This window comes from Podarcis erhardii, assembly GCF_964252035.2.
Source record: "Podarcis erhardii genome assembly, chromosome: 14".
Taxonomy (NCBI): Eukaryota; Metazoa; Chordata; class Lepidosauria; order Squamata; family Lacertidae; genus Podarcis; species Podarcis erhardii.
In genome coordinates, this window is record NC_138503.1 from 27,136,058 (window position 1) to 27,154,584 (window position 18,527).

Here is an 18,527-nt window from a genome sequence, read left to right on the forward strand (position 1 = left end):
AATCATTATGATTTTGGGGAGGTTGTGATTACTCTTTGATTTATGAATGCTGCTGGTTTTCAGAAGAGCCATTTTAAACAATGGCTTGTAAATAACGAAAGATAAGCAAATCTATTGCATATTCCAGATGGCAGGCAGAGCACATCACCAGTGCTCAGAATGAGGCAATAATACCTTTTCTGTACTAAATGTTTCCTTCATCTTAATGCTGACTTAAGGTATCTGAGATACACATCAAATCTATTTGGTATACACTAAATACACACACACACACACACACACACAATCTAAGGAAACATAGAGGTGTGAAAAGCAGGACTGATCTGCCCAGAGAGGAGGATGTGTAGGCTCAGGTTGGGGTAGAATGACAGGGCAATAAACAAGGCAGAACCGAGGATGAGCAACCAAGACAGGAAATGAAGCTGGAATTGGCTTGTCAACACTTAGAGGGTCAAGTGCTCAAAGAGGTTGCATTTGCACCCTCATTGGGTGGGACATTGATGGCAGGTGGGGTACAATTCGTACCAGAATTGTAAGAATTCAGTTTGCTTACAGAGAAAACACCTGCACACTGACCATTTCATGGGGTCAGAGATCCTCAGCAGAGTAGCTGCATCCCTTAACCATGCACTAAATGCAGAAGCAGATGGCAGAAAGTCAACTCGTAGCCAAAATGAACCACAACATTACAAATCTCACAGGCTTAAACTTGCCCCAAGTGTTGGCTTTAATATTGCTTCTCTATAAATGGTACCCTCCAAACCATCGTACACATTAGCTCCCCTTTCAATTTGTTTCAGATTGTTTTTGTTACAGCAGGAAATATTGATGCGAGGCGTTAAATAATCAAAGGAAGATGACAATAATTTAAGGCACAGTTCAATTTTCACTTAAAGATACCTCATAACTCTTTCTGTTGGTGCAATCTTTACAATACTATCGATCCATTTCATTTCTGTAGGGGAGTCGTCAACAGAAAACCCATTTATTGGGCTTTCAAAAGCAACAAATAACGGGACACAGAGCAAACAAATAATAATTCCATTTGTGATTGAAGTTCAAATAATAAAAAGTGCTTTGGAATGGCTGTTGTAACAAATACTTCCTGAGCCATTCTATTCTGCAGTTACAGTCAAACCCACCAACAATGAAGCCTCAAGATAGAAAAGGGTATTTTTAGAACCATCTAGTTTAAAAAAGGATAAATAATATAAAGCTCAAGTACAGTCTTCGTTGTCATTACACAAATACAGTGTTTTGTGGGCTTTTCCTCCCCGCTCAAACTGTCCCTGTAGTCTCACCTGCATCTTATACATCTGTAAGAAAATGAGACGATCAGTTTCAGGTAGAGAGTGGCTAAGATGACATCCATTTGGATTTAACTGAAAACCTTGTGTGTGTGTGTTTCCTAGATGCTTGAAGTCATCAGTCAGCTGATAATTGACTACCCAGAAGTGAAACGCTGGGTGTTCAAAGTGGACAGCGACTTTGAGGGAAATGGCACAGCATTCTGTGACATCTCCGAGCACCTCAAATGCTATCCCTGGCTTCAGAGGGAGATTCGTAGATACGGCCCTGAGATATGGAAGTTGCAGTGGGCACAAGTAAGTCCATCAGTCATTTTCAGGTGTCTTTCATTTTTGAAGTTTACCCAGTGCCTCCTGGAGTTCATGTTTTATGTGCAATAGGAGAAGCTGAGCTATTTTGAAGGTGACAGCATAGCCTCAGAAGGTAGAGGTACCTGGCACATTGCAGGTCTTAGGAGTTCCAAGGGGAGAGAGGCACCTAAACTGTCCTGTATGAAATAGGGAACACTTGTTAAAAATTCATTGCCAGTTAATTTGGGGGCATAGTTGCTTAGGACTTTAAAGGTAAAAGCTGGCATTGACAAGTTACTTTTTATCTTAGTAAAATCTTCACTGGGGTCATCTCAGTGTAGTATGTATTGTAACATGCCTTTGGGACAGGATGGAGGAGAGATCTACATAAGACCAATCATTATTCGTTTTATCAAAGATACCCATGATTTTCCTTCCTTCCCATCTGTTCTCTTAACTGAAACACCTTAACCCATTTTATATTCTCTTCATGAGAAAAGGATCCCATTCTAGCCATGAACCACAGTGTGCAGTCACTGCTGTACTTTCACATTCTCTTTCTTTGGATTAGTGGCTGTTGCTACACTCCAGATTGTCTCTGCAAAGCACATTTTCATTAGGCTTACCCCACCTTGTGTATATCTGGGGTGTTGCAGTGGTTTTCACACTCTTGGCTTCTTGAAACTAATCAGGCTTTAGAAGTTCTTTCTGTTCTGCGCTTTCTTCTTGCCAAGCTTGGGCCAGAATAATCTCTTGCATATTCCCACATAAAACCACAAGAACATAGGAGGAGTTTGCTGGATCAGCCCAATGGCCCATCTATTCCAGCACCTTGTTTGCATGGTGGCAAGCCAGAACTCTCCCTTTGTGCCATTTTTTATTTAGTCTGGGTCCACTCCTGGATCCAATACTGCTACAGGAGGCTTAAGTAGTCTCTGTGACAAGGAGTGCCTGTTTCCAGCTGTGGCTAGTTCGACAGCTATGATTTCCTCTTGGACAGAGATGACTTGGCCACTGAGCTCCATGCTTTGATAACTTCTAGGTTGGATTATTGCAATACTCTCAACATGGGGCTGCCATTGAAGATGATTCAGAAGCTTCAACAAAATTCAGCAGCCAGATTACTGGCCAGGGTTCCATTTAGAGCTCATGTAATTCCTATTTTGAAACAGCTGCACTGCTTGCCAATTTAAGGGGCTCACATTGATGTTTACAGCCATGAACAACTTAGGCTCCAAATATCTGAAAGACCACTGCCTTCACTTCTTATGCTTTCAAGTGTTGAGATCAACAGAGGGGGCCCTCTTGGTGGTTCCATTGCCTTCAGAAGTTTGGGGAATGGTAGGTTGGAAGAGGGCCTTCTCTGTGGCAGTCCCTACATTGTAGAACTCTGTTCTCACAGAGGTGTGTCTAATGTTTTCATCTCATAGTTCTGTAGTATGCTGAAGACAATACCTCTTTACCCTAGTCTTTGACAGGTTTTGGGGGGTTTTTTGTATTTCTTCTGTTTGGGTTAATCAACCTGATGATCCTTTTGCTTCAAATTATTTGTGTTTTTTATAATTGTATATAAACTGTTTAGCTTCCTTTATTTACTTTTCTTTTTAATTGTATTGCTGCAACCCACTTTGGGACTTTCTGGTGAAGGGCAGGTGAGAAATCTTACATGTTGGTGTAATGAATTGCTTTGCTGAAAACTTATAGCCCCAAACTGAGAAGTCTCTAAACTAAAATCACCCAGTTAAAATCCATTTAGGAACAGAGATGAAACAAAGGTTAAATAACTTGTTTCACCTTGATCTACAGGTCTCTGTGTATGATCAGATGCACTCACAGATCTTTTACAGGCTGTACAGGGGCCCCCATTCATTTTAATGGGGCAATAATTTGCATCTTACACTTCCCATTTGCTTCCACCATTAGAATGAATGAGGGGTGATTATAGGCAGGGTTATTGGCTTGCAAAACCAAGGTTCCATGCTCATAATCTATTGGGCTGTGGTGCCAGACAGGTGATTGAGTTACTGCAACTATGATGTAGTGCACTTGAGAGCATGCACATAACGGAAGGTGAGAGGGGGGAGGGTGCCAAATAAATACTTAGGGTGCCAAATTTTGTTCTCACTCTGGGCACCATATTACGAGAGTTACCCCTGCTGCTGGATCAGGCTAGTAGCCCATCTAGTTCTAAGAGTAGCCACGTGGATGCCTGCAAGCAGGACCTTAGTGCAACAGTATTGTCCCCTCCTGCAGTTTCCAAAACTAGTATTCAGAAGCATACTTGTTGCAACCTATTCATTTTGGCATTACACCCCAGTGTGAAGACCCTCCACACATCCATTTTTATTGTGCGTTTATGATGATTTGTACTTAGATGATGGTTTTAGAGCAATTATGCACGATCCTCAATAATGTTCATATCATCAAAAGTTTCAATGTGGTCATACTGCTTTATTTGCAAGCAATGTTGGTCTCCTGCTGAAATCCTATAACCTTTTTCTACCACAGTTTGTGTGGGGTTTTTTTTGGGGGGGGGTTGTCCCACTTGTGTTGCTAGACACTGGCAGAGGAAGAGGAGTGGGGGAGGGGAGCGCACTGCCCCCAGCAGTGTGAGCTCTCCGCCCCCTGGTGCCGATGAAGCTCCGCCACTGTTGCTAGAGTGCTGCCATCAGCAACAAATAATGCAGTAACATTGGGGAGGCATTGTGGAGCAGCTAATAAAGCTGAATAGTGTGTAGATGATCTAGTACAAGCATCCTCAACCTACAACCTCAACCTGAGACTACAATTCCCATCATCCCTGACCACTGGTCCTGCTAGCTAGGGATCATGGGAGTTGTAGGCCAAAAACATCTGGAGGGCCGAGGTTGAGGAAGCTTGATCTAATACAAACACACCACAAATGCACTATTGTTGTGCATCAGTGCCGTGTTGCAGGATATGCCCACACAAAAAACAACAGTCTGGAGTGGGCCTGAGTGCCCTGTTATGCTGCATTTGACCCATTTGACCCCTCCCTGTTTCAAATAATATATCACCATTTCTCACTTTTTAGATCTCAGCCCTGGCTTTTCAACAGCACCAGTCTTTCATATTTAGAAACGAATTGCAGTCTCCATTGAATGTTTCCACTGAGTGCAGAGGATTAGAATCCTCCTTTGTTACTGAATGCTCTTGTAATGCTCCTGCATTTAGACATCAAAGCATTAGTTTATGAGCACAGGCATGCTTTAATGTCCTATTACAGTATGGAGACCTGCTTTCGATAATGAAGACATTGTGTCATCGACTTAAGCTGCCACGTTACCAAACATATGCTGGCAGGTTATTAAAAAATTCAGCTTTGTGATGAAAGACTATCCTGCAGGCTAGGAGTACATGGCAAAAGACTCTCCATTCCGGTAGAGTTATTAGAAACGAGAATATGACTCTAAGCACTAAATTATGTTAATACTTACAAATAGCATCATTTGCATAGCGGTTTATGATACGATCCCAAGGTTTTTCCTTCATTGGTATGTAGTAGGGCAACCGATTAAACATAATGTGGTTTACCGGAGTTTATACTGAGTGTCTATTCCCTGTAAAAATGGAGTCCTAATTGCTGGATCCTCTAGACCAGGATGTTGACCATTCCATTCAGGACATACAGTCATCACAGTAATCTCTTCTGAAACTTTCTGTGAGTTCAAGAGAAATCCTGAGGATGTTAGTGGTTTAAGAGCTTATGTGGCAATTTGAATCATCTCCAGTCAAGTCAACACCCTTCCCAATGCTTGTGCCCTCAGATCAACACACATAACCAACCATTCTAAAGACTTACGTGTAGGTAAAACACATCAATAATTTTCCTACCAACTACTGGTTGACTAACTTTTAGCTGAGCTATACATCTCCACCCCTTAAGCTCTCACGTGGTATTAATGGGATTGCCCATCACAAAACACCTGGACACAAGGAAGGTCATCCCATTTCTTGAAAAACAACAACACAAAGCTATAGTCTGTGGAAAGCTGTGCATTTTTTGTCACGGAAGATGTTTTGAGAAGAACTAGGAGCTGAAGAAACTGGCACCCCACCAACAAATGTTTGAAAGAAGCAGTGAGGTGTGTGTGGTGGCCATTACTTCCATGCCCTGCTTGTGATGTTCCAAAGGGTCCATTGGACCATCTGCTTCTGGAAACAATGTTGACCAGATAGACCCTGGGCTCAGATCCAGCAAGACGTTTCTTATGGTTTTTTTATGGTGTTGAAAGTGCTTGTTATTTCATTATCAGGACCTAGTTCATTAAAATATGCCTTGCAAACCTTTGTTTGACCACTTTTCAGGAATATGGGAGTTTCTGTGCTTGCATGCAATTACTCCACCCTTCAAGGGTAACTTCATTAATTTAAATGCAAGAAGCAAACAACTGTGTGGTCCTACCCAACTCCCTGTACTAGGGGAAGGGCTGCAGCTCAGTGGTAGCGGTAGAGTATTTGCTTTCATGAAGAAGGTTCCCAGCATCTCCAGGTAGGACTGGGAGAGAATCCCTCTCTGAAATCCTGGCCAGCCACTTCAATCCATTGTATAGAGTTCTGAGCTAGATGGACCAATGGTCTGACTCAGTGTAAGGCAGCTCGCCATGTTCCTCTTGAGTAAGACTGATAACAAATAAGGGTGGGCTCCATATGGGCACTGGACTTGTGTCCTCAGCCATGCTCTGATAGAAAGAATGGGGACAAGTGTGCCCTGCAAGGACTTTCAGCAGGGCTTCCACATGAACCCATAAACCAGCATCAGGAAAAACTGACTTACATCCTCCCTCCATTTCATAAAGTTGGTTCCTGAATTGTGTGCGTATACCCAACCCCTGACCAGGGATGGGCTCAGGGAAAGGGAAGAAATGTGTTTTGGATCCCACCCACCCAGAGGCAGCATTGTGGTTTGTGTTTCTAGAGATGCTGCTGGTTTGTGACGCCCAGCTATCACAACAGAGTTTATGTAATAATTGTTACATAGGGAACACGGTCTTCCAGACCGATTATGATCTGAAATAAAAGAAACGCCATTTGCAGCAGCAGTATTTTGATAGCTCTTTCCGAATGTCATGTAGCTTAATAGTGGATGTTAAAATTATATTGGCTAGCAGAAGAGGTCTCCACTAGTCTCTAAACTATATAGCCATCGACGGGATATCAAGTTGTGTTTACCTATTACATCAGAGAACAAGCTGTGATGCTCTTGCTCAGTCGGTTATTATATTTAATGTGGCTACCAGCGTTTGGGTTTCAGGTGATTCCCTGATTCCTTAATTGTTGTGTCTTGTTATTTTATTATGTCCCTTGGTTAAATTCCTAGGACCTACAATAATCAGATATGCAAGCTGTTGGTTTGCATGTCCTATTGATTTAATATTCTTCTAATCAGTACATAAAGCTATGGGCCTGCGGTGTTAATTTTTCATATGCTTACAAAGCACCCTTTGATTTTCTGTCACGCGTTAATTACAGCGTTTTGCCATTAAATAGGAAGCTTTGTGTAAACTAATTACTAGGTAATCATTGTCTACCGCGAGCCGTGCTGTTTGGTACCTTTTATTTTATTCGGGGAAAATGCACGGATCTCGCAGTCTGGAACCACTATACCTTCCAGCCATTAGCTCTCACTAATTCATAGCATTATTGTGTTAAGATTGTAGGAGTTGTAATTGTTGTGGTATCAGTGCTGTTAATTACCGGAGTAAACAGTTGAAATGATGCCAAGGTCTATTGTACAAAGCAGAGAAAAGGAGGTTTAAATGTTACTTCTACCATCTGGGGACTGAAGTCTTTGCAAATGCTACAAAACAGCAGTGAGGCAATATCAGAGCTTCAAGCTTCAGGGTTTTAGGCCATATGGATTCAGAATATTTTGAATCAATTGAATTTAACTGCCAGTTTTTAGCAGTAACCGCGCAGAGATGAGGAGAATAAAGCAAGATCACGAAAGAAAATCTGGAATTTGTCAGTGTTATCACATGCCATAAAGTGCCTCTGTAGATTATATTAAAATGTTTATTCTGCTAAATTCAAAGAAGCAGAGGCAGGCTAAAAATGAATGCAGATTTCAACAGTGTATTGCTACAAAGGGTGGGGTTTTTTTGGGTTTTTTTGGGATTAGGCAGGGGTATTTGAAAGTCATCTATCTCAACAGTTAATACAACAGTAACAATGAACTCAATAACTAACAATTAACAGGGGGCTCCTGTGAATTTCCAAGGACTTGATTTTTATTCTATTTTAGCATTTGTAGACTTCCTCTCAGAAGTAAATAAAAAAAATAGAACATAACATCAGGGAATAAATTATTTAAAATTGTGTTTTTGGTGCTGTTGTTTTTTTTTTAAATGGAAGTATTTGGAAAATGTTCAATCCCAGCAGCCCGAAAGAAGATTTCACATTTGTTCTTGATCCCACTTTGCACTTCAGTGGCAAATCAAATATATTTAATACGGTCAATGACCAGAAAGCAATTTATAAAAATGACATTATAAGTAGTATTGTGCTACAAATAGCAGTGGAGATACAAATAGTGGAGATACAAATAGCAGTGGCAAGACAAGGGCAAAACCACACTTTGCATGGGTGCAACTGCACGAGACAATTCAAAATAAATAGGGAGGTGTGCAAGGGGTGTGCCCTTTGCACTCTGGCCTTCCTAGTTTCTGTTTGTTCAACAAATAAAAAAATTTAAATTCTGCATTATTGTTTGGGGATGAGTTTTTTATAAAAAGAAATAAGTATGTATAGTGACAATAGCTTTTGAGTATTAACAAGTGTTCCCTGTTTAAAGAAAAATGCCTATTACACATTCTTAAAGAAATGAAATCTGACCAGCTCTATATCTAGGCATGGCATAATTTTAAGCACCTTGGCAAAATAAATTGTCCAGATCGATTGCTTTGCTAAAAACAAAAAGCAACAACAATAGAATGAATGAATGAATGAATGAATGAATGAATGAATGAAATTGCATAAATATGTGATATTTCTTTAAAACACTACAGAGCTGTCCTGTGTGTGTTTCAGTATATTGCCTTTATTTAAAAACATTGGGTTGATCCCAGTTTTTGTGACATATATCTGTCCACTACCCCCCACCCCACCCCCGAAAAGATCCCCTGCGGTCCCTATGTAGCTCCTTCCTTGGGCTTGGATTTGGGGAGGGGGAACGCAGTCCCCCCCCCATTCTAGTTTGTTTGTTTTTATTGGCCTGTTAACAGATGTTGACGTGGTTCAGGGCACAAGGCAGCCATGTGCTTCTAAACGGAGAGATCTCTCCACAATGAAGCCTGGAGCTGCAGGGGGTTGTTTGGGGCTAGAACAATGTTCTCTAGGCTTTGTGTGTGTGGCCAAATTCAGAATGAAAAGGGATTGATTAATTGTACGTACTGAAATCCTTGGCGAGCACAGCGAGCCAGAAGAGAATAGCGTGACCCATGTGGTGTGGAGAAAACGGGAGCAGCAGTTTAAGTGGTGGAAAGTTGAAAGAGGGCTAACCTCCTTGTTCTAATAGTCGAGGCGAGTGGCTGCTTGGCGGTCCGCTGTTGAAGCGCAGCATATGTGCCTCCCTTTGACAAAGGCCCTCTTCAGCCCAAAGCAGCCCCTCGGCCTGTGCGTTGATCCAGAGCGACGGGCCGCGATAATGAGGGACAGGCCTCTCAAGAAGCAGAGAGGAGATAATACCGCATAAGTGGAGAGTTCTGTGGAGTGTTCTCGCCATTCGACATAATGCAAGGCGCTACCCCGGCGAATCGCTTGCCATCCAGCTGAAATGGGCCATTAGGTATCGGGGAATATTGTCTTTTGCTACTTTCAGCAGATGGAGCAAATATTTTACAAAGCCATTTTACATACAAAAACCATTTGCGTGACTTGGTAATGGCAGCTGTTTTACATGATGTTACCTTCCAAAAGAATGTCTCTCATGAAAGGCAAAATCGGGACTTTTTTAATTTTAAAATTTGCAGTTGCACACTCAAGCATTCAGCCCTAAAAGCGGCATTTGAATTCTAAGTAAGTGTGGCAGGCGATTGATCGCTTCCAAAAACATTTTCCAGCATTTTTGTTCTTTTGCGTAGATTGCAGCACCAGAGAGTAACACCCCACCCCCCAAGCAACGAAACAAATTCTAAAGTACTTGCAAACTGCTGGATGGTGTGTGCATGTGTGTGTGTAGCGGAAGGAACCCAACAGCGTTTCCATTTCAGTCTGCCTCACAATAAGCTTTTTCTTAAACCCAGTGGCTGAAACCATGAGAGACAACTTTTGACTGGGAAGTGGATTTTTCAGCTAAGTACTTTTTCAGTCCTTGGGGTTCTGGGGAAAACTTTAAACAGTGGTAAGAGCTCAGAAGTTGAGAAATGAATGCACCCATCTGAAAAAAAAGTACAACCACCAGGATCGCTTTTCACTTTGTTCTCTCACTTTTCCCGTGAATAGTAGTGATGGAAAGAATACACAACATACACTTTGAAATGTGCACTTTTCCGAATTTTGCAGTGCAGTTCTCCTTCCAAATGTATGTTAGGGACAAATGTATGTGCATAAAAATGCATATATTAGTGAAAATAATATATTAAAAATGCATTACGTTTGGGAAAAGTGCTTGCAAATAAAGCAAGCAAATATACATAAAGGAGAAATGCTCACTTTAATGTTGACAAATTTTCATGAGGACTTTAAAAAAACACAAACTTATGTGGAGATGGGGTGAACGGAATTTCACATTGGAAAAATGAGAAATCAAAATTGATAGATTCATCCATTCCTGAAGAACGGTTAGGCTTTCCTTTCATTTTGGTTCACCACATGTGTGTGACCTTAGGTTATATGGGAGATGGTGATTAGCTTAGAAACATAGAGGGAATTGTAGAGTTGGAAGGGATATCTAGTCCAACCCCTACAATGCAGGAATTTCATAGCAGACAGCCATCTAACCTCTGCTTAAAAACCTGCAAAGAAGGAAAGTCCACCATCACTTGTGGAAGTCTGTTCCACTGTCAAAGAGCTCTTACTTTCAGAAAGTTCTTTCTGATGTTTCATCAGAATCTCATTTCTTGTAACTTGAAGGCCTTGCTTTGGATCCTAGCCTCTGGAGCAGGAGAAACAAGCTTACTCCCTCTTCAGTATGACAGCCCTGTGTATATAGATATATGAAGAAGGCTATCATATCTCCTCCCAGATCTCCCTGGCCCAGTGCTCTTCAATAAACCAGTTAGTCTCATAGGATGTGACATCAGTATTGACACTGGGTACTGTAACTGTGAAGCAAAAACAACTTCAACAGCCACTATGCAATGCAAGGATCTGATTTTCTCTCTTTCCCCAACCCCCTGATTAGAAGCAAATATATGCATTGGGATTCAGCCCAGAGTGACTAGAGGGAATGGCTTTATCTAGTGCACTGAAAATAAGATAGAAGCAACTTAATGGTACCTATTGATTTGTAGATAGAGCATCTTGCTAGCATTAATCAATGAAGAGAAAATTTATGTGGACCAAGCAATCCCCTCCCCCAATATGGGAAATCATTAGTTCTCACTAGTTCTTAAATTAGTTATACATGAAAGAAAAGCACAAGCCATTCATTCTTCCCTCTCTTGTCTATATGGTGCTTTTCAGCTGGTTCAGTGCTACTACAACGGCACTGGAATCTATAACTTATTAGCAAATCCTCCCTCAGTGTATACAGATACCCTGCACATTCTCTCTTTCCTAGAAGTTTGGAGCAAGCCAGTGGCTTTTACGGGACTCTCCAGTGTTAGTTGCCAGTAGTAGCTGTTGGCACTGGTGCCCTTATAGGCACCATCAGGTTTTCTGTACACATGAAGAATGTAATGTAAGAATAATACCTTTCTCATTAAAAAATTTGTTAATCCAAATATACAGTATCTTCCAGAGCAAAGGTTGATGACACTCCCAAAGAATTCTAAAACATTGATTGGGCCAAACCTTCCCTTTCAAAAGCCATGCTGATTTTTTATCAACAAGGCTTGTTCTTCTATATATCATATGTTTGTGTGTTTAACAGTGTTAGCATAAATCATTCTTTCTACCAGTTTGTCTGGGATGAAGGATACGCTGACGTCTCTCTAATATCTTGGAGTGCTTCTCCTGTAGTTGTTGCAGATGCTTTTTTTAAGGCTAGCTTCTGAAGCTCTCTCTGCTTTGCAGGCATTAGATATCTTAAGCAAGTGAGTTAAACCATATGCTTCAGGGAAAGGTAATTTGTTCCCAGGCTGAGACTCAAAGATGTTCATTTGTGTTCAGAATTCACAAACTGCCTTTTGGCAAACACAACAGAGCAGTTTTACTTTGTGGTGTGTTATTAAGAGAAGCTGTCGCCTCCACATACAGTGCATTTAAAACACAGCATTTAAAAATGAAGAGAAACCCTGTCTAGCAAGGAAAAGAAATGAGTGTGATGCTTCACTAGTCCATCCTGCAGTCCAGGGGAGCAAGAACAGAGTCCCGGGATTGGTGTGCGAAGTGGGCAATTGGTCCTCTTTTGGAGCATGGGACATTTCCAATTTCAAGGGGTCATGAAGCAGAAGGAAAGAGGCCCAAGGGAAGCCAAGAAGTGATCATGATGCAGCTAGAGAAAAGCAACCTGGAGTTTTAACATACAGAGTCCCTAAGCTTGATGTGCTTGCTCAGCGCTCTGACTTTTTGACAGCCTTCCCCAATCTGATGCCTTCAAGATGTTTTGGACTACAACTCCCATCAGCTACAGCCGGCACAAAACATCTGGAAACATCTGGTTGGGGAAGGCTGTGAAAATAATATTGGGTTCTCTTTGCTTGCTTGCTTGCTTGCTTGCTTGTATGCAACATTGTGGGTGTTTGGTTCTATGGATGTTATATGGAGGAAGATGTTTCCACTGAGTTGCTGCTACAGATGTCAGAGAATACTGACAAAAACAGGAAAGGAAGTCAACATTGTATTGGTTGATTTTTCATTCGCCTGTGATCAGGAATGGAAATCAGTCAAGCGAATACCACTAGTATTTGTTTCCATTGTTGTGTTAAGTCCGCAAACAATACGTAATCAGTTGCTCATTTTTTACACTGTTTCGGTGTTTCCTTTACATTGAAATAAATATAAGTTACATAGTTTCATAAGTTAAGTAACCTACACTACATAGCAGACAGAGGCAGTGTTGTATTTGGTAGGAACTGAACTGCAGCAGAATGGAAATGTCATTGATGGTGGTGAATACAGATTGGAACAGAAATCTCTGCCTTCTTCCATCCCTAGATGCTGCTCATCTTGCACATTGCTGATCCCTTGAATCTCCTTCATGCACAGTGACTTAATATAATAGTTTTTCTACCTTACCCAAGGTCAAGGTGCTGTGAGATGACAACAGTGGTCTGCCCAGAAGGTTTAGCCAAATTGGTGAGGTCCAGCAGACAAGCCAGAGTAGATTGTTGCCAAATGGAGAGCCCTCATGAGCCTTCAGGAGAGAATGGGAACATGCATCTAAATAAGGAGCTAATGAATGGATATTATTATTATTATTATTAGTTACCATCACCCTGGTAGACCAACAGATATTTGTAGCCTGCAATCTTCCCCATTTTGTTTATTTTGTTCAGTTTTCTGCTAAAAAGAAATGTAGAATAGAACCAGTGGTTAAAAAGAAAGTATCTTTGATGAGGAAATGTTCTCAGATGGATGAAAGAAGAATAAGGAAAAAGATAAAGGAAACATTTAAAAAAAGGCTTTCTGGCTGTGGTTAAACAGTAACCACACAGCCTGTTGGAGGCCTGGTTTTTAATCACCCCACAAGCAGTTTTCATTTCTGCAGTAAAATTGCTTGTGGTTCTATTTAATTTGTTTCTGCAGGAACCAGCTTTGGCGAAGATCTCCCAGGAGCTGCCGGGCCTTTTAGCACAGCACGCTCAGGCTGTCAATGAGAAACGATTTCCTACATGGGGAAAATTCCTCCAAACATTTGTGAGTCAAGGTAAATAAGACTGCTAAGTTCCTGCTAAGTGCTATGAGGGATAATTATATCACCGGTACTTCATTCTCATTCATTTAGATATTTCTCTACCCCTTTTCATTTCCCCATTGCAGTTTTAACTGTTGAAAAATAAGATGTAGGCAGCCATCTTTGATTCCGCCTAGTTGTGATGGGCTTGGCTTCCTTGCTGGAAACTGCTGAATTCTCCCCCCACACAAACACTTTAGAAAACACATGGAAACAGACATATGGCTAGGAATTGCCTGGGTGGCAAAAGATGCTTGAGAAGAAGCTTTGAGAAGAAAGAAATCTCAAAGGACTACTGGCAACATTTTGTGGCTTCAAGTCACAGTGCTAGCTGTGGCGTTAGTGTGTTCTGTGGCTTTTCTGAGGCTAGTGAACTATTATTGCAATAAAAGAACCTCTAAATTCTGCACTGTAGAATTCTGCAACCTTCTGAAGACCTTATGTCAGCCAGTTCATATTCTCCTTAGTCTTATTTCATTAGCAATTCAGATTTGGTTAGTCATAATCAAGTTGGGTCAAGAAGCTATGGAGATCATGGAAATCTCATTCCCTGACCAATGGGACTCAGCTCTTCCTTTTGGCTTCTGAGATCTCAGACAACTTCTTCATGAACTTGAAGCAAAGTGTCTCAAGTTTTGTGCTGGCTCATGTAATTATGGAAGCACAGCATATATATATTGATCTGGTTGCATTCTTATGCCATTCCTCTCCAGGAAGCTCAGCATTGCAGCTATGCCCATTCCATCTTTCTCCTGGGTAATTCTGATCTCATCTCTACTTCTATGTACACAAAATTAGATCCTTCCAGTCCCAATAATGACTCTCTAACAACAAACATGCCCTTTCAGGTGGCATCCAAGGCTAGAAAATGGCTGTCCTTATAAGCACAGAGGAAACTGAAAGTCACAGTGCCTAGCTGAAGTCAAGTTCAATATTTCCATTGAACCAGGCAGGACCTTCCCTAATAAATTGTTTATTTTTGGAAGGCAACAATCATTCAAGAGAAAATACTGACAATACTGCATCCCAGAACAAGCATTTAATTTGTATGGGGGGGGGGCACTGCTTGATGGAATCCTGGCAACTTTTCTCTCTCTAGGTGGCATCATAGAAGCCTTCCCGCCCTCAGACAGCATCACTAGCCTCAAAGTGGACATGCTAATAGAGCCAACTGGAGAGATCTCAATGGTTTCCTCTGGAGACCAGTTCCATGCAGATGGTCCCCTGCGCTCCACAGGAACCACCCTTCCCCAGTGTTCCGTTGAGCCGCGGGTCCTTAACAGGCTGTGTCTTCAGATTGGAGAAGCCTGCAGATCCAGAGGAGTGGTTGGATACTTCTCCATTGACTTTGTGACATTCATCCACCCTCAAACCATGGGCCAGCAGGTGAGTCTGCGAAGTGAAATCTTAAATCCTGTGACATGCTTGCAGATACTGTGAAATGTGATCATGATAAAAGGTGGAGCGGGGGGGGAGAGAGGGGGGGGAAGCACTCTGCTATCCTCCTCTCACCGGCTACTAATTTCCATCCTCAGAAAACATGCTGTATTACAAAGACAGATTGGCTGGGTTTGGCAAAATGGTGGTTTTCCAGAGGTACCATTAGAATGGAGGAGGGAAAGATCAGGCCAGAAAGGTTGACACATTGGAATAGTAATAATTATAATAATTTATTCTTTATACCCCGCCCGTCTGGCTGGGTTTCCCCAGCCACTCTGGGCAGCTCCCAACAAAACATTAAAAGTACAATAAAACATATAACACTAAAAAACTTCCCTAAACAGGTCTGCCTTCAGATGTCTTCTAAAAGTCAGATAGTTGTTTATTTCCTTGACATCTGATGGGAGGGTGTTCCACAGCGCGGGCGTAATGTCACTTCTCGCAGGGAGGGAACTGCCGGAAGGCCTTTGGAGCTGGACCTCAGTGTCTGGGCTAAACGATGGGGGTGGAGATGCTCCTTCAGGTACACTGGGGTTGAGGCCATTTAGGGCTTTAAAGGTCAGCACCAACACTTTGCATTGTGCTTGAAACTGTATTGGGAACCAATGTACGAATCCAAGACGAGAGTGGCAACATGACATTTCGCTTGTACTCCCTCTTCTCTCTAGGGATGAGATTCACAACACATTACCTTGAAAACAGCAACCATTGTTTAAAAATCAAGTTTTTAGTCCTGCCTGGCTTAAGGATGGTCCTATCTGTCAGTTTTGGTTTCTCTCAGTTTCTCACTTTTTCACTCTTAAGTTCAGCTCTTCACATCAGTTTGCAAATCCCCCCTTTTTTTTAAAGTCCTCATGAAAGTTCATCAGCATATTAGTCTGAATTTCTCCTAAATGTACAAATCATTGTACAGTATGTGAATTTGCCTAATATACACATTTTGCAAGTACTTTCCCCCAATATGATGCACTATATACACATTTAACCTAGTATATTTATTTTTGTACACATTACTTGATTGGAGAACTGCATTTGAAGGACAGTTGCATTTCAGCTCTCATGTTGTTTCAGGAAACGTGAATTAGGTAGATTTGCCTTTAAGTATGAACTGAATATAATTCCTCTCTCTACTCCCACCCCTACTCTGGCTGTGTGACCCAGAAGTTCACACCAGGAACTGGGAGATGTTGATACTGTGTAGGAGCTTGTTATACCAAAGCTTTTAGGGGAGGTAAACCCTGAGTGCCCTTGGTTGACAGTGGCACCAGCACAAGAACAAATTGACCTCTCTGTTGCTAATCTTTGAGGCAGAAATATTGATTGATTGATTGATTAGTTGCTTCTATACCACCTATCAAAGCAGTTTACAATCAAATGAACATTTAACAATGAAATATTTAAATATTTAAAGCCCTTAATATATTTGTATTTATTTATTTATTATCTATTAAATTTGTTAGTCACTTTATCTTGCCCAAACCAACTTACAACCAAGCATATCCAATTGCTTTGAAAAAATGCACAAACCCAGCATGACAGAATAGCCTGCTTATAATTAATACTATAACTCAGTACCCAGGATCCTAAATTAACCCCCAAAGCCCAAAGTAAATAAATAAGTCTATAGATAAGCATAGATATGCATAGGGGCTAAAATAAAAACAAAAACATGTCCACTAACTTTTTTTAAACGCAGAAAATATTTCGTTGTCATCAATGATAAACATTTCTAATAGGCAAGAAACTGCAATATTTGGGTAAACTTGCTCTACTCAGAAATGTAAGGGATTGATTCAGGCTTATCACCCACCTTCCTTAGTGATGGCAGTTCCACAGGACGAATCTCACCCCTTTTTCATCACCAGAAAAAAACACCTTCCTGCTTTGTTATTATTCCCATCAGCTCCTGTTTCCTTTTCGTTTCCACTCAGTTGTTCTACCTTGCAATTTCCTGCATTTCCCAGCTTGTGCCACAACTTTAGCATTAGTTAAGCTGAGTCCCCCCCCCCCAACTTAATTAGATATAGAGGCAATTAATGATGCCATCTGTCTTGTTGTGAGAGAGAGAGATTACACCAAAGATTGTGCTTCTGGAAGCATTATTTTTTTGGCAAACTAGAAATCCTATTAGACTTGTTCGAACACTCTCACACTAATTTCCCAGTTCCCATTTTAGATCAGTAGCTCAAAGGCTCAAATAAATTCTCTGGAACTTACTGTACACTTAGGCATCCTTCCGGAGTTGTACTTTACAGAAAATAACCAATGATCTATGCTTGTTTTGCTAAATCTAAAAATTAAATATATCATTAAACATCTGTTGCCAGTACAGTCAAAGAGTAGTTAAATATCTTAAAATCACCAAAAAAAACCCTGTCATAGTGATATGAATCTTTTGCATAAACGCAGCTGTTTAGGCAACAGAAAGTGGCCAGATTTTTACTGGGTGCTCACAACTTTGAAATAAGAAAAAAAAAATGGGTACCTGACATTTGGGCATAGGTGACAAATACCTGCATCTGTCTGGCTTGATTGTGCAAGCAGTTGCTTGGGGAGGCAATATTATTAGGTGCCACCACTGAAGCAGCCATTGGCTGGATTCAGGAGGACCCCCAGGCATTTATGTGTTTCCTTAGCCAGCAAAGAGTGAAGGAGGTGGGCAGACTGAGAGGTCACCCCAGAGTCCAGGTGGCTCATGCAAGCAAGCCAAGCCACATGGAAAATAATCTTTACAACCTTCACCACCCAATGCTCAGTGGCATACAGCTTCATTATTCCCTGGAGCAATGCTGCCTAGGAACTGCTTCCTTTGACCTTCTTGGTGGGCTGCAGCAACTGCCCTACCTTGCCATCCTCCAGAGCTGGTCAAGAACCAGCCATATGAGGCTTGAAAGCTGCACCATCAGTTCAGGTGCAAGAGACCCTGGGCTTTGCATATCAGGTGGAAAGCAGCTGCTTAGGGTCTCACAATGTCTTGAAATGGCCCTGATTTGCAAATGGAGTGGTTAGAAAGAGAACAGGGGCCAATGATAAAGACCCTAGTGGCATCATGGAAATTTGGATCAAGTGGAATTGAAGGGTTTTTAGTACACCAGTTGCAAAGTTGCTGAAATAAGACACACATACACTCTTACTTTTTTTGCCTGCTTTCCACATTACTTTGAGCAGTGTGCTGTTGCTTGCCTGCCCCCAAACCACTTAGGATAGGATGTTTAACGTCTATCCACTTGGCTGGGATGAATCCACTTAAGGGAGCCTAGAAATTGGGACTGTATTCCACATGAATTGACCCTTGGCCCAGACTGAATGTTTGCACAGTAAAGTAGTTCTGTGTCTGGGTTCGATGTGGGGTCAGGTTTCTGGGCCATAGTTTGCTGGTTGTCAGCAATATGCAGGTAGTAGCACATTCCCAGGTCAAGTTCTAGAAACATTGGGCAAAGGTCAGAAGGCAGGTACATTCCCAAAGGTTC

General features: G+C 41.5%; 1 protein-coding gene across 4 annotated transcripts in view; it reads left to right on the plus strand.

Annotated features, from left to right (window-relative positions):
• Positions 1–18,527, plus strand: part of IQCH (IQ motif containing H) — a 79,843-nt gene that overhangs the window by 40,393 nt on the left and 20,923 nt on the right. For all 4 annotated transcript variants that reach the window (XM_081838808.1, XM_081838807.1, XM_081838809.1 and 1 more), the window contains 3 exons: positions 1,413–1,604; positions 13,470–13,590; positions 14,717–15,003. In XM_081838808.1, coding sequence (XP_081694934.1) covers positions 1,413–1,604; positions 13,470–13,590; positions 14,717–15,003 — 600 coding nt within the window. The remainder of the gene's footprint in view (positions 1–1,412; positions 1,605–13,469; positions 13,591–14,716; positions 15,004–18,527) is intronic.